Below are 15,141 nucleotides of genomic sequence, written 5' to 3' on the forward strand. Positions count from 1 at the left end.
TAGACTGCAGAAGTAAAACTTACATTAATATTGTTTGCATTAAAGGACTAAAACAGTCAGTTCATGGGAAAGGTGTAAAACAATTTTCCACTTAATGTGTGGAAGTTCACATCACAAACCAAACATAAGCGTGTCACAGATTAATAGCACTGCTCTAAACAGTAAATGTATAACAGCAAATTTTTGTAGATGAACAGTGCTGTTACAACTTTATTTTTGAACTCAATACAAGGCAATTAAAATGCCTAATATTCCACAAATAATTATTAGCAAATACAAATATATATATTTATTTTTAATGAAAATGTCCACTGAAAGATTTAACTTAAAAGTTTTGTTGTGAAATCTCTAGATTTTGCAAAGTTAAGATATTCCAATGCAAAAATAGATCCCATGACAGATAGCATAAAGTGCTTGGAATGAAGGACCAACTGTATTTTTTTGAGGCGGGGAGGGAGAGGGGATGAGGAAGGGGAGAAGCACTTTATCTTGGGAAAAATAACATGTATAGTCCTTACTGAAATACAAATATACTACAAAAAGGGTTGCAACAATTTAATAGCATACAGTAAGTGGTAACATTGTTTCAAATACATAAATGCCCTAAATGCAGTTCTATTATCAGAGTGGTTCACAATTATAACACGTGTGGCACCTGGATAATTTTGCCTGACATCCAGCTCCAAGGGCAGAAAGAAGTAGTTGGAAATCATTTCAGCGGGTGAGAGTGCAGTATGTGAGAACTGTATGGCACAGGCTGGATTCCATACAGATTAAAAAAATGTACAAGAGTCAGACATCTCCAGGGACTGAAGAGGTGTGAAACCTTCAACATCTAGTATAACTTTTCTTTTTATCATAGAAGCCAGATTATGCATTAGGACTCTTCAAGGCTTTCTTCTTGGCAGGGTTAGGAGAAATGAGCACATTGTGAATATATGGTCTACCCATTGCAAATGAAATCATACATCAAAAATGTGCAACCATCTGTATGGGTTTAAAATAAACCCCACTGCAGTGGGCTCAAAACTTGCATACCCCACTGTGCATTGCAAGATTGAGTCTATAGCTGTAGTCCTTCTGTTGAGATTGTGAATTAATGCCACTTGTGGCGGTGTTGGTTTTCAGAGGTATTAAATGTTCAGTTGTTCATTGACTCTGAAAATCATATCATAGCCCTGATCCTGCAGCCCTTGGTATCATGAGTTACAGATGCAGGATTGGGCCCAATATTTATAACAGCTCTGCTCCTGAAAATATAATGTATACTGTTAATCATTTGGTGAGGATACTGTAGAAGTCTGAGTTCTTGTAAGTACAATACAGATTATGCTGTAAGAAATGAGGTATACTAGCCCCTTCTTCTGTCCTTTCCCCTCTACAACAGTATTCTGTGAATTAAATTATGAATACAGTATGTAAAAGGCACTTAAGCAGAGCTGTAGATTAGTTTGCTTTATCCCAGTGCAGAAATACAGTGAGGACATAACTCTTTGCACAGTGTTTCATTTAATAAAATGCTGAATTTATCAATGGCAAGATGCTTGGAAGTATATAAATAATCATCACATTGCCTAATGCTGTTAAGTGATTAGTTCATGGCACTTTCCATATTTATTAGTGTAGGACTTCAGGGCATTTACTGAAAAAAATCAAGTCATGATGGAGGAGTATCAAGAGGTAATAAATCACTTTGAGGCCCAGGTTCAGCATGGGCCATAAAGTACGAGTTGCCCTGTTGATGGCAGCGGGGCTGCTCATGTGCTTAGAGCTGAGGCTGGCTCTAAGGGTTGAAGCACAGCTGGGGTGCTCAAGGAACCCATTAGTACAGATGTGCTCCCATAGCACAGCCAGCCAAGGGAGGGTGTCAGTAATTCTCACCATGATAAACATTTTTTTTGTAAAGTTTTGAACTTTAGATTACGGATTGCTGTCACTGTGGTGTTGGGGCTTATGCGCCTAGTCGTTCCCAAGGGGAACTTGAATGAGGTGGTTTCCCACACGAACAAAAGTATATTCCGTGGTTAGATTCACCTAATAACTGAAACTACAGCACATTAATCTAACCATATCTCAATTTCCATGTAGGAGAGTTTCAGGCAAAATGTAGCTGAAGCCAGGGCTAGTGGTACTTGTGAGAACACACAATCTGGGATTTGCACAGACCATGTTACATGCCTATAACAAAGTTATCACTGAAAACAGAGCATGACAATGCTGACATAATGTAATAAATTACACTATGGCTAGAGATCTAATTGAAGCATTTCCATACCTTAACTATGCTGCTTTTTTAAGGACATGTCAATTTTTTTTAATAGTATTATTTATCTCTCTTCAGGTTTTCAGTTTAAGTGACAAAGCCAGAAATGACACCACATTTGAGCTAAGCAATAGCGAATTTCAGGTGCTGGTTACCTTTCTGCTGCCAAACGGGATTTCAAGAATGGACACTACATAGCAGAGTGACTGTCTTTTGTTTTATAATTTACTCTTGGCATTAGCAGCATTAGTGCTGCTCTAGGCTGATCACTAGTTTTGCTTCTCATCCACTGCTCTCTACTCAGTCCTTGTGCAGCCTTCCAAGTGGCACTACTGTGGTAACTCTAGAGGAGCAGCAAAGTACTTAACTACATAAAGGCTAGTTAGGGAGCAGATGATTGGTCACAATGGTAGTGGGACAGTCCCATAGATTTGCAAGGTTCAGTTGTGCACGCTGCCACCCCTGCAGCGGATGATGAGACAGGATATCAAATCTCTGCGTACCATCTACATATGGTATGCTTTGTGGTTTAGGATTATTACCAATTGACCTCCACCAGTCTATACAGATCTCTACAGAATAGTTGGTCAAGTGGTCCCCCCCCCAAAATAAGGCCACAACACTGCCTTTTGGTAACTGGTTGGCACTGACTGTTTCGGTGCATTCATTGCCGGCAATGCATGTAGCACCAGGGAAATTTCACTCCCAGTATGAAAAATTTTTAAGAGTATGAATGTGCACACCTTTAAAATATCAATAAATAATCACTGGCCATGATTCCTCAATAAACGATTGTTGCAACCCTAGGAAAAGTATATGGTGTAAGAACAAAATACACTATGGCTGAAAGCCCAGTGTCCAATGGGTTCCATACTACAGTTTCACAGAGTTATACTGTAATGAACTAGATTCAAGTCAGTCACTTGAGAACAGTACAAGACAATGACTCCAAGAGGCACTGCCTCTGTAACTGAATTTTGTTTTCATTGCATTGAATTGCATTGCATTGAATGATTATCAGTAGAGTGTCCAGTTTACGTCTTTCCCTCTGTATCCTCTAGCTTTCTCCTTTGGGAATATCCCATTCCATGCAAAGGAAGGTGTGCTGTCCCGTCCTGCTCAACACCATGTCCTTGCCTAGGGTAGCTCACACACAACTTTCTTTCACCCTCTCATCTTGCAGAAAGGAAGTAAGGATTGCAATGTCCACAAGAGTCTGGTTTTTGTGCAATGACATGTCCTTTGTGTGGTCATCATCACTTTGGTCCTTGGCAAAGTTTACAAATACCTACAAGAGAAAGGGTCATGGAGTCTTTAGTCACTTTGGGTTCTGCTTAGTGCAGGATGTTTTCCTCTACAAACTGTTTGTTTACCATGGATTCAACCCTGCTCCCTACTGAAACCAATGACAAATTTCCCACTGGCTTCAGTGGCAGTAGGATTAAGTCCAGTATCTACTTCTTGTCAATTAAAATAGAGTTACAGAAGAAAAGCCCAGGTTGAAAAATCAAAAATCTGCCACACAGTAAGCAGCATTGTCCAAAGGCCTCAGCTGCCTTATCAGCTGTTCTGACTACAGCACCCCTCTTCGTTGCACTGGTTTTGCTGGTCACTGCATTGAGCTCAACATCCTATTGATCATTTTCTTCCTAGTCACAACCCTCATTTCATCCTACCTCCCTCTGCATCCTCCTTCTCCCACCCTTTGCTTCTGATCACTCTTGCTTTCAGACTCCTTTTCCACTATCCCCAGAGTGGGACCACTGTGCCAAGCATTCTCCGCAAAACTCTTTCAACACAGATCTCTTCACACCTTTTCCTACTTCTGTACTGCATAGTGCCAGTGCTAGATTATAAACTTTGAAGCAAAGAGTATTATTTGTATGTATGTATTTTTACAGTGCTATGTACCTTGCATTTATAAATACCACTTGTGTTTATTGCATGCTATATACCTTGTACTGTAAAGTATTACTTTGCACTACTATCTGAGGATTTCAAAGGCTTTTATAAACATGAATTTTGCCTCACAAGACCACTGCAAGGTAAGCAGGCATTCTGAACTGCATTTTACAGATGAAGAAACACCTACACAGCGGGTTAATGACTTTACCCACAGTCACACAGGATATCTGTGGAACAAGGAACAGAAACTACGTATCCTAGTGTCCAGTTCCGTACAATTGCAAGACTATACTTTCTCCCTCCAATGTGTTTCTCTTAGCTTTTATGTTGCATTTAGCCTGCATGTTTGGTCCAGAGTAGGGAGAAAAAGATGCAGTGGATAAGCCAATTACAATAATGATGATAATACCTAGCTCTTATGTAGCCCTTTTCATTAGTAGATCTAAAAGTGTATAAAAGGAGGTCAGGAGCATTAGCTGCATTTTATGGATGGGGAAACTGAGATACAGAGAGGTGAAGTGACGCCCAAGCTAGTTGCAGAGTTGGGAATGGAAGTCAGGTCTCCTGAATGCTCTATCCACTAGGCCCCACATAAGTATCCCATTTGCCTTTCTACAAAAGGTGAGATTCACTGACACGTTACAATCTCCATGTAGGAAATACTCAGCTGAAGACAAATGGCCAAACTCTGCTCCCAGTTACACCCTGGAGGTCCACTGAAGTCAGTGGAGTTACTCAGAGTTTCCCAGCTATGTAAAGAGAGGAGAATTTGGCTCACAGTGTACTAGAAACTTACTTGGTCAAGTGTAGTCTGAGAAACGGAGTAGTCTTCTATGTGGAGTCTTTTTTTGTTCTGGGAGAGGATACTAAATATCCTAGCCAGAGAGGATGGCGAGGATGGGAGCTGGTACTGAAGCATGTTCCGATGCTTCTCCTTCAGGACGCTGCCAGGAAAGGCAAGCCCAAAGAATTCCTGAACAGGCTTCAGGTTAGGGTTTGCCCCAGCTATTCGCACTACTATTGTATAACCATCTCCAAACCTGCAAACAGCAGCAAGCAGAGGAGTTTAGGTGAGTCTCTTTGAAAAAGGGGTGTCATTTAAAATGCACAGCCATTTCCTGTAGCTTAAAGAGCAACAAGAAAGCCACATAAGAAGAGCTGAGGAAGGAGAAAAATCACTCACGTCAATATCCCAGCAGTTCAGATTGAACTGCCCTAGAAAAGCAGGCACATTGACAAGTCTATGGCCTGAGCAAATTGAAAGTGCTCACCTGTTCTTCAGATGCTGGACGCTGCCAAGACACCTGAACCGCCCGTTGACCATTATTGCCATTCGAGTGCACAGGGCTTCACATTCTTCCATGCTATGGGGGCAAATGAAAAAACATCTAACCCTGCAAAAAGCCTGCATTTTCTGAAATCATCACCACCACATCACACCAACCTGCATTTACAGAAATGAAGCAGCTGAGCTGAATGTTTAGATTTCAAAATTCACCCCCAATTAAATCAGACTGGAGAAAGACAATGCAGTATATACCCAACTATAATGAACACTACATGCCTGTGAGATGTAAGCACCACTGATCTCCCCTCCTTGATGATGCTCAGGGCACAGTTCCATAAGAAACGGCGTGCCTTGGGATCCATTCCCGTGGTTGGCTCATCCTGAAAAAAACATTTAATAAACCGTGTTATACTGTAACATGCTACTGATACACTATTTCATATACAATTACAATATTTAACTCTGAAGAGTAAAACCCACACCCATCCAAATGATTTTTACTGGAAAAGTTTAAAAAGAAAAAATGTCATGGAAATTTCCCCCCCTTTTTTTCAAAATTTAAAATATGATTTTTATCCCAGAAATTTTAACTTAGTAAAAATTTGTTCAGCTCTATTGTTGGTCAAAATTGGGGAACAAACTTTGTGAATGTTGTAAACTTTTTTCTCTAATTAAAAAATTTGGTCATCAATTTCAACATTGGAAAAAATTAATGAGCTCTAGTTTAAACAGAATGTGTAGCTCTCATTCATCACATACTATGGATGTTAGCAGCTCTTTTTCAAGAATTCACAAAAAGAAAGATAAAACCATTGCTTTCTTGTCTATTCTTTCCTCAAACTGTTCATAAATAAAGGGCTGGATCCGATCATCCATCTATGCACAGAACTCCCTTGAAGTTAAGGGAGTGTTGTATATAAAGCAGTGGCAGGCTATCATCCTTAATTCTTAGTGAGTATCCAAATCTAGACGGTCATTGCCAAAGTAATTGGAAACAACTCTCTGGAACAAATTTCCAAAAATAGAGGCCTGAAGCTCATGCCATATATTTTGCCCTATATTTGTACATGTAACTATATCATGTTCACATATAAGTTGGCTCTTCGCACATACAAATGATTTGTTATGCATTTAAATGTATACTTCATTGCCAAATGGTAAAACTTCACGGACTTCAATGGGAACAGCACTGAGACCTAGTTATTTTTTAATGGAAAAAAATGTTAATACATGAAGAGTCGTGAACTCACCAGGAACACCACTGGAGGGCTCCCAATCAGGGCAATAGCAGTGGAGAGCTTGCGTCTGTTGCCGCCACTGTAGTTCCCAGCATATTTTTCTCCATATTTCATAAGGCCCAGTTTACGAATTGCCCATTCGCCAACCTACAGGAAGAGAGGGCAACATGACCTTCTGAATTGATATCAATGGGTGGGAACTACTGGGCTGGAAGGTAAAGAGTCTTTGGGAAATAGAAAAATATTTAAAAAAATTAGGGCCATCAGTTAATTGTAACTGATTAAAAAAAATTAATCACAATTAATCGCACTTATAACAATAGAGCATCAATTCAAATGTATACATTTTTTTTTTGTTTTTCTACATTTTCAATATTGACTTCAATTACAACACAGAATACAGAGTGTACAGTGCTCACTTTATATTATTTTTTATTACAAATATATGCACTGCAAAATGATAAAAAAAGAAAGAAATAGTGTTTTTCAGTTCACCTCATATAAGTACTGAAGAACAGTCTCTTTATCATGAAAATGTAACTTCCAAATGCAAATTTTTTTTGGTTACATAACTGCACTGAAAAACAAAACTGTGTAAAACTTTAGAGCCTACAAGTCCACTCAGTCCTACTTCTTGTTCAGCCAATCGCTAAGACAAAAAGTTTGTTTACATTGATGGGAGATACTGCTGCTTGCTTCTTATTTACGTCTCCTGAAAGTGAGAACAGGCGTTTGCATGGCACTTTTGTAACTGGTGTTGCAAGATATTTACATGCTAGATATGCTAAACATTCGGATGCCTCTTCATGCTTCAGCCACCATTTCAGAGGTCATGTGTCTACGCTGATGATGCTTGTTAAAAAAATAAGGTGTCGATTAAATTTGTGATTGAACTCCTTGGGTGGAGAATTGTATGTCTCCTGCTCTGTTTTACCCACATTCTGCCATATATTTCATGTTATAGCAGTCTTGGATGATGACCCAGCACGTGTTTGTTTTAAGAACATTTTCACTGCAGATTCAACAAAATGCAAAGAAGTTACTGATGTGAGATTTCTAAAAAATAGCTATAGCATTCGACCCAAGGTTTAAGAATCTGAAGTGCCATCCAAAATCTGAGAGGGACAAGGTGTGCAGCATGCTTTCAGAAGTCTTAAAAAAGCAACACTCTGATGTGGAAACTACAGAACTCGAACCACTAAAAAAGAAAATCAACCAGGTACAACAGTGCCACGTTCTCACTTTCAGGTGATATTGTAAACAAGAATCAGGCAGGATTATCTCTTGGAAATTGTAACCAACCTTGTTTGTCTGAGTGATTGGCTGAACAAGAAGTATGACTGAGTGGACTTGTAGGCATTAAAGTTTTACATTGTTTTAATTTTGAATGCAGTTATCTTTGTACATAATTCTAGATTTGTAAGTTCAACTTTCATGGTAAAGAGACCGCACTACAGTATTTGTATGAGGCAAATTGAAAAATACTATTTATTTTGTTTTTTTTACAGTGCATATATTTGTAATAAAAATCAATATAAAGTGAGCACTGTACATTTTGTATAATGTACTGTAATTTAAATTAATATATTTGAAAATGTAGAAAATATCCAAAAATATTTAAAATAAATGGTATTCTATTGTTTAACAGCGCAATGAATTTTTTTAATGACTTAACGGCCCCAATAAAAATAGATCCAGTTATACAGCACTCTCTTTGGATAATGCTCAGTGCCAGTTCACTTGGTGGCAAGCTACTGTTTCCTTGGGCGTGCAGTAACATGACTCATTGTGCGCTCATTCCTCAAGGTGCTTGCAGTTACTACATACTACCACTGCAGATGAAGGCCCTTAACCTGATTGGGGAAGATCCTCAGCTGCTGTAAACGGGCACAGCTCCTTTACACAGATATGGCCCATTAGTAAGTATTTCCAGACCAGCATTCTATTAATATCTACCACATTTGGGATGCAGATGGTGCATGTTACTGACAGCATGAGAAATCAACAGCAGAGAGGGAGTAAGTTGATACAAATAGTTGATAGTACCAATGGCCTGAATGACTGCTCCAGCACTGGGAACACCCAAATGTCAGTGTTCAAATAATGAAAATGAAATCCCTATAAACTATGAGTGGCCAGACCGGGAAGCCCTTAAATTGGTGAGCATTTATTCCCAATGGACTCAATGGGACTACTCCTCAGAGTAAATGATCAGCAACAAGAATAAGGACTCCACCATTTGTCCCTAAATAAGCATTCCTTAAAGCAACAGATCAGTCTAGGAGTAATGGTGACCAGTAGGAAAAGCCTGGGGAGGGTTTAACTGACTTGGAACCCAGGTTTATTGGTAACATCAGCTGCTCTGGGCAGGACATCGTTGTCCTAGGTAGGAGTGAACAAGTAGAACACTTAGAATCATAGAATATCAGGGTTGGAAGGGACCTCAGGAGATCATCTAGTCCAACCCTCTGCTCAAAGCAGGACCAATCCCCAATTAAATCATCCAGCAGATTTTGTCCCATATCCCTAAGTGGCCCCCTCGGACTGAACTCACAACCCTGGGTTTAGCTGGCCAATGCTCAAAACACTGAGCTATCCCTGCCTTGTTTGGTATTGAAAAAATACAGCAGCTGAGAATTTCGCTCTCCTGTCCAAACCGACGGATTAAAGTGGGCAGTGGAATGCATGCCAGCAAAAATGTGTCAACGGTTCAGCCAGGGTCTGTGATTTCTGTTTTGCGTACCTGGCAGACCTCTTTCTCAGGAACACCTCGTAAAAGTGCAAAGAACTCCAGATGTTCTCTCCCTGTCAGCAGCTCATTAATAGCATCAAACTGAGGGCAATAGCCCATGTTCTGATGGACTCTTTGGATATTAGACAAGATACTGTAAAGCAAGAGAAGATCCATAGTTAGGGTTGTGCAACATCCATTGCCTTTTCAGGTAGGGAACACAGAACAGGGATCTGGAAGTATCGAACACCAGTGGCTTAGGCAAAGCTGTAAATGGATCCCAAAAGCAATTCGAGGTCACAGTAATTTCTTTTAAAATGTGACTGTTAATCATGATGGGTACCATTGTCAAAAATTCCTGTGTAACTTAAGACCCTATGGGCACGTCTATGTGGCAAGTTATTGCGTGGCAAGCCAGGACTGCTACAGCACAGTGAAAGTCCTGGAGTGCCAGCAGGAAGGCAAGCTGCACTCTGGGACTTTGACTGTGCTCGAGCAGTGTCCACACGAGGCATTACTGTGCAGCAAGCTGATGTGCTGAAGTTTCATACTGTGACTTGCTGCACAGTAACTTGTTGTGTGGACAAGCCCTAAGCCTCATTTTGAAAAGTGACTCGGGATTTAGGTACATTTGAAAATGTTACTCTATGACCTTGACTCAGAAGAGCACATGTTTAAAGTTAGGCAGGTTTAGCCCTGGTGCAAGCAGGGGCCAGTCTAGCAAAGTCAGTGGAGTTACATTGCTTGGGAATTTGAGCACACAGGAAGGAGAGAAGCAGAGGATTGTCTTTGGTGTAAAGCAGAGGGAAGTGTCTTCTTCTCACCTGTTTCCCTTCAGATAAGCTTCTCCTCCCGTCACATCTGTATCTCCAGTTAGCATCTTGAAAGTTGATGACTTGCCAGCGCCATTCACTCCCAGGAGGCCAAAGCACTGAAAACATTAAAGACCATATGAGCCCATGTGTATTTGAGTGCACGATTTGGCCTGCAGAATCTTTTATTACTGACAATGACAGGCATAAGGCAGGAAGAAGTCCCTGGACTCTCAGAGCTCAGGGTGAGAGTGAGGGTCTATAGGGAAGAAACCTCTTTTATGTATAAATGTGAGCAAATTTGATCTGGAATTAGCAAGACAGACTAACACTGGCTCCCCCCATTCTGACAGCTGCTCTTCAGTGTAATACCACATTTTCATAGGAAGTTCTGAACTTTATTTTCAACTGAAATCATTTGGAAGGGAGAAGGGAACAAAAGAATTTTATCTGGAGGAATAGCCTCAGACTGCATACCAAACACTAATGTATTTATCCTGCCACCCCCAGTGAGGTCCAGGAGTGCGATTATCCTTGTTATCCTGAGAGATTTAGTGATTTGTCCAAGGTCACACCCAGAGTCTGTGGCAGAGCAGGGAATTGTCTTAAGCACAAGACCATGTCTCCTCTTCATTACAATGAAAACCTCAAGGATTTCAGTTCTTATCCTATTCACTGCCTTCTACTGCTCCTGAATAGTTCAGTAAAAACGAACACAGATCTCGATGACAAATTGGACATTACCTCCCCAGGAGGGATTCCAACACAGATCCGATCAACAGCTGGTTTCCTCTTCATTCTATAAATCTGAAACCAGGAAATACAAATTAATGAGAATGACCAATGTGGGAGGGTAGGAGAAGAGAGAGAATCTGATCCCCACGTACTTCTCAAGACATCCTTAAGCCTCCAGTTCTGATCTCCTTGGACTTGATGGCTAAATTCTCATTGGACTTCAGTGGGACAGGATCAAATCATACTAGCCATACTCTCAGAGGTGACTGGTGGTCGAGATGATCAGGGGAGCTCATTCTGGGGTCTGCACTCAGCATACAGGGCCAGATCCTCGGCTAGGGATAATTGGCATAGTTCTGTTGATTTCATTGGAGGGTCTGGCCCAGTACCTGATTGGGGAAGAAACTGTAATGTGTCAGCCCAGACATGCGAGACTTGTGCCAGAGATGCATGCATTTCTGGATGCAGATGCACTGCTAACATCCACCACATTTTACCTGATGGAAGTGAACTTCTTTTTAAGCCTGTGAATAGAATGTATCTGGGCCCTAACTCAAAGTCCACTGAAATCAGTGGGAGTCTTACCCTTGACTCCCGTGGGCTCTGGATCAGGTCCTGGGTAAGCTGTGTGGTACTGGTGAGGGACTGCCCCAGCCCCAACTTATCTAGGGAAGCATAAGCAGCCCTCTCTCTCTCTCACCTTGGTCAGCTCCTTGATTTCAAGGATGTCACTCTGTCCACCACCACTAATTATCCTCTGCCTCTCCCTCGTCACATCCTCATCCTCATCATTCACAGAAGGCAACTTGGCACTGACAGGCCTTCGAAGAGGAACAAGTCAACATGTGAAAAGGAAAAGAAGAAAGCATCCAAGGTGAATGCATTACAAATGAAAGAGAGGGTGAGACAGGTGTCAATCATGCACCAGCATCCAAACAGAACACACCTGGGAAGCTCTTCTGGGTTTGCAATTCAGCCCTGTGCAGGAGGCTAGCAAGCTGCTTCCCTCCCACTTAGTCCTTCAAAGCAAGGCTTCAATGCACAGGCCATGTGCTGACCCTGTGCATGCAGGGGAACTTCACCCATAGCCAATGCTGATCCGTTTGGTGTCAGAGATTCTATAAATCTTAAATCCAGGCACATGACTCCTAAGGCCTCCAGCACACTCTTGGGCTACTGATTATTGCTGTGTTCGCACAGCGTCCTCCAGACAAAACCAGTTTCACACCAACTAATGTTTGCTCAAGTTCAAAATATTGCCAAGGATCAAAATGTTCTTTCTTCGAGATGCCTCCCACAGCTTGTCTCAGGCTGGTTTGATTGGCTTGGGGTTCACAGGGAGATGGGTTTGCACTGGAATTTTAAACCTGTACTAGAGATGCAAACTTTGGGCCCATTCCCGCTGCCACCCAAGTAAATGGAAAAATGACAAACAGGGTCTGGCTGCACAGTAATTTCCCACTGTGAATTGACAACGAGGTGGTACAATGGCTGGCTGCACAAGCATCATCATTAACACAAGGTTGCTAGCTGTGATTTGACCTTGCTGATTGTCTAAATTGTAGCATGAGTCTTTTGTAGTATGACAGGGCCAGCTGAATCCTATCTGCCACTGTCCTATAAGTCAGAGCCAAGAGCATACCTCAGGCTTCTGTGCATCTTCCCACCCCACAACACTGAGGCATGGTGCAGAGCAAGCTTACCTCGGTTTGATGAAGAACCTGTACTGGATGAGCACTGTGATAAGGAAGAAGACTGCCCCTTCCACAGCCATGGCAAAGAGGTTCCGTCCCACCAGATCCCAGGACAGAGGGGACACAAAACGGTTCTCACCTGTTTGGAAAAGCCAAAGCACATAGTCAGCTTTGGACAGCGGCTGGAGAGACTGATACGAAGATGAAAGGCTCTTGCCCGGAGAGAGCTTACAGACTAATTTTAGACAAGATGCAATGAGAGGGTGATACTAAGGGGAAAGAGAAGACAAAGATAATAAGATCAAGCCAGTTTTGGCTTGTGCACGTAGTACTTTTCTAATAGTCATATCCAGATGTTCATTGTGCTAGGTATTAAAACAGGCTCTACCCTGAAGAGTTTACAATCTAAACAGACAAGACAGTGAAAGGAAGCATTATCCCCATTTTACAGAGGGGGAACTGAGTCACAGGGAGATGAAGTGACTTGCCCAAGAGCACACAGAAAGTCTGTGGTGATGTCAGGAGTTGACCCCGCTTCTGACTCGCAGCCCCAGTGCCTTAACCACACGACCATCCTTCCTCTCAACTTGATGCTGCATTTCATACAACTACATTTTTGCATTTTTAAAGAATCAACGGACTCCCTAATAACTGAAGCTCCCTAACAGCTGAGAAACGATATGCTTGCTAGTCCTGGTAAGGAATCAGATGGGAGATCTACAGGCTCTGGCTAGTTCAGAGCAGACCTCTGTACTGTTTTCATACTGTTAGCTAGGCACTAATCCTGCCAGGCCCTGTGAGCCAAGGGCCCTCAGTTTTTGGTGAGTTCAATGGGAGTGGAAGGCGGTCAGCACCTCCCAGGCTCATGCCCTAGATGTCCAGCTGACGTTATGGATCCCACATTGTATGAGGTCACTTACCAAACCTTTCCAAAGCATCAGCCATGGCCTGATTTTTCACCATATCGATCAGTCCCCGCCCCAGGCAGAAGTGGGGGAAGATGAGAAACACAGACTTCAGGATTTCATTGATGTTGTTCAACTTCTAATGGAACAAAAGCCAAGCACAAATCAGCCACCTGAGCAGCTTCTCAGAGTGGGAACCAAAAAGCAGGGAGGTTTAGCTTGCTGAGGGTGACTGTCCTGTGAATTTGCTTCCCAGTGGGTAGAAACAACCACTCCACCACCAACCTCTGACAGCACGGATTAGACAAACAAACCTGACAAATAATGGGGGAACCCTCTGGACATGATTATAATTGTGCCTCAGGACCCCATGGTGCTACGCACTGTATGTACCAACATCATAAAGATAGTTCGGCTTAGAGAGCTCACAGTCCAAGATTTAGATAATATGCCTGAGGTGAACAAATAGGTCTGGGGTCGAGGTAATGGCAGAGAGGTGGGGTTACCATGCACTGTCTCAGCACCCATAATAGTCACAGATTACCATCAGCTGAACTAATGTCAAGCAGGCATGGGATATCCCATTCTCCCAGGTCTCCAGAGGGCAGGGGACTGGTATTCTTATCTGAGCTTTCATTCCCCCCTCCAAGTGAATACAGAGCTTAGCTTCTCTGCACAGCTTCTTTCCCTTTGACTATCGATTTGAAACAGCTGAACAGTTGTAAGCCCCTTTCAGCAAGGTACATAAGCACGTGACTAGTGCTGCTGATGTCAAAGGGGCTACTCTTGTGCTTAAAGTTACACACATGCTTACGTACCTTGTTGAACTGGGGTCTTCTGGGCAACATGCCTCACTTGCTCCACCATTCCCTATTCTGACCTAGCCTTCCTTACCCCTCCCCTGAACACCAGGGGATACAGAATGGACACCGGGCACTCGCCAGTTCCTAAGGGCAATGTAAAGCAGTGGGGTGGTCAGCGACACATCACTGGGAACATACGTTGTTGGTGAAGAGCTCGAGGACGAAAGTGGCCACGCTGCCATTTATGCCAATGAAGAGATTCACACTGGTCAGCACCACGTAGGCTGTGCTGGGGATCTTGAACACAAAGGAAGCTGGGTACATGAGTGGTGTTATAGACCACCTGGTAAGCAGAAAGACACAGTGTAAGACACGCTCATTCAGAGCACACAGTCCACTGGGGCCTCACAGATCTCCTCGAGAGGTGCAGCTTACCCATAGAGCAGGAGGAGAAGGGCCAGCGCGGGCAGGTTGGAAGAGGACACGTAGGACTTCTGTTGGAAGCAGATGAAGATGATGATGACCAAGGTAGCTGGAACTATGTAGTTGCACTAGGAGGAGGAAGAAATAGCTCCAGGTTACTTGCAAAATAAAATCAAATTTTATGCCCATATTGACTGGGAACATGTCACCTCAGGACAAAATGCAGAGACAAAATTTCTCGATACTTTAAATGACTGCTTCTTGGAGCAGCTGGTACGGGAACCCACAAGGGGAGAGACAACTCTTGATTTAGTCCTGAGTGGAGCGCAGGAGCTGGTCCAAGA

At 42.4% G+C, this 15,141-nt stretch overlaps 1 protein-coding gene across 5 annotated transcripts in view; it reads right to left on the reverse strand.

Annotated features, from left to right (window-relative positions):
• Nucleotides 1–540: 540 nt before the first annotated feature.
• ABCA1 (ATP binding cassette subfamily A member 1) overlaps nt 541–15,141 on the reverse strand; it is a 165,132-nt gene continuing 150,531 nt past the window's right edge. For 4 of the 5 annotated variants that reach the window (XM_032773278.2, XM_032773276.2, XM_032773277.2 and 1 more), the window contains 14 exons: nt 14,810–14,925; nt 14,573–14,717; nt 13,587–13,710; nt 12,676–12,805; nt 11,673–11,793; nt 10,982–11,044; nt 10,250–10,356; nt 9,438–9,579; nt 6,707–6,841; nt 5,733–5,836; nt 5,440–5,532; nt 4,965–5,208; nt 3,432–3,551; nt 541–1,250 (listed from right to left, as the gene is read on the reverse strand). In XM_032773278.2, coding sequence (XP_032629169.1) covers nt 1,200–1,250; nt 3,432–3,551; nt 4,965–5,208; nt 5,440–5,532; nt 5,733–5,836; nt 6,707–6,841; nt 9,438–9,579; nt 10,250–10,356; nt 10,982–11,044; nt 11,673–11,793; nt 12,676–12,805; nt 13,587–13,710; nt 14,573–14,717; nt 14,810–14,925 — 1,695 coding nt within the window. In that variant the 3' untranslated portion in view covers nt 541–1,199. Of the gene's footprint in view, nt 3,552–4,964; nt 5,209–5,439; nt 5,533–5,732; nt 5,837–6,706; nt 6,842–9,437; nt 9,580–10,249; nt 10,357–10,981; nt 11,045–11,672; nt 11,794–12,675; nt 12,806–13,586; nt 13,711–14,572; nt 14,718–14,809; nt 14,926–15,141 lie in introns of all 5 variants that reach the window. The other variant, XM_032773279.2, reaches the window with a different exon arrangement.

This window comes from Chelonoidis abingdonii, chromosome 6 (genome assembly GCF_003597395.2).
Source record: "Chelonoidis abingdonii isolate Lonesome George chromosome 6, CheloAbing_2.0, whole genome shotgun sequence".
Taxonomy (NCBI): domain Eukaryota; kingdom Metazoa; phylum Chordata; order Testudines; family Testudinidae; genus Chelonoidis; species Chelonoidis abingdonii.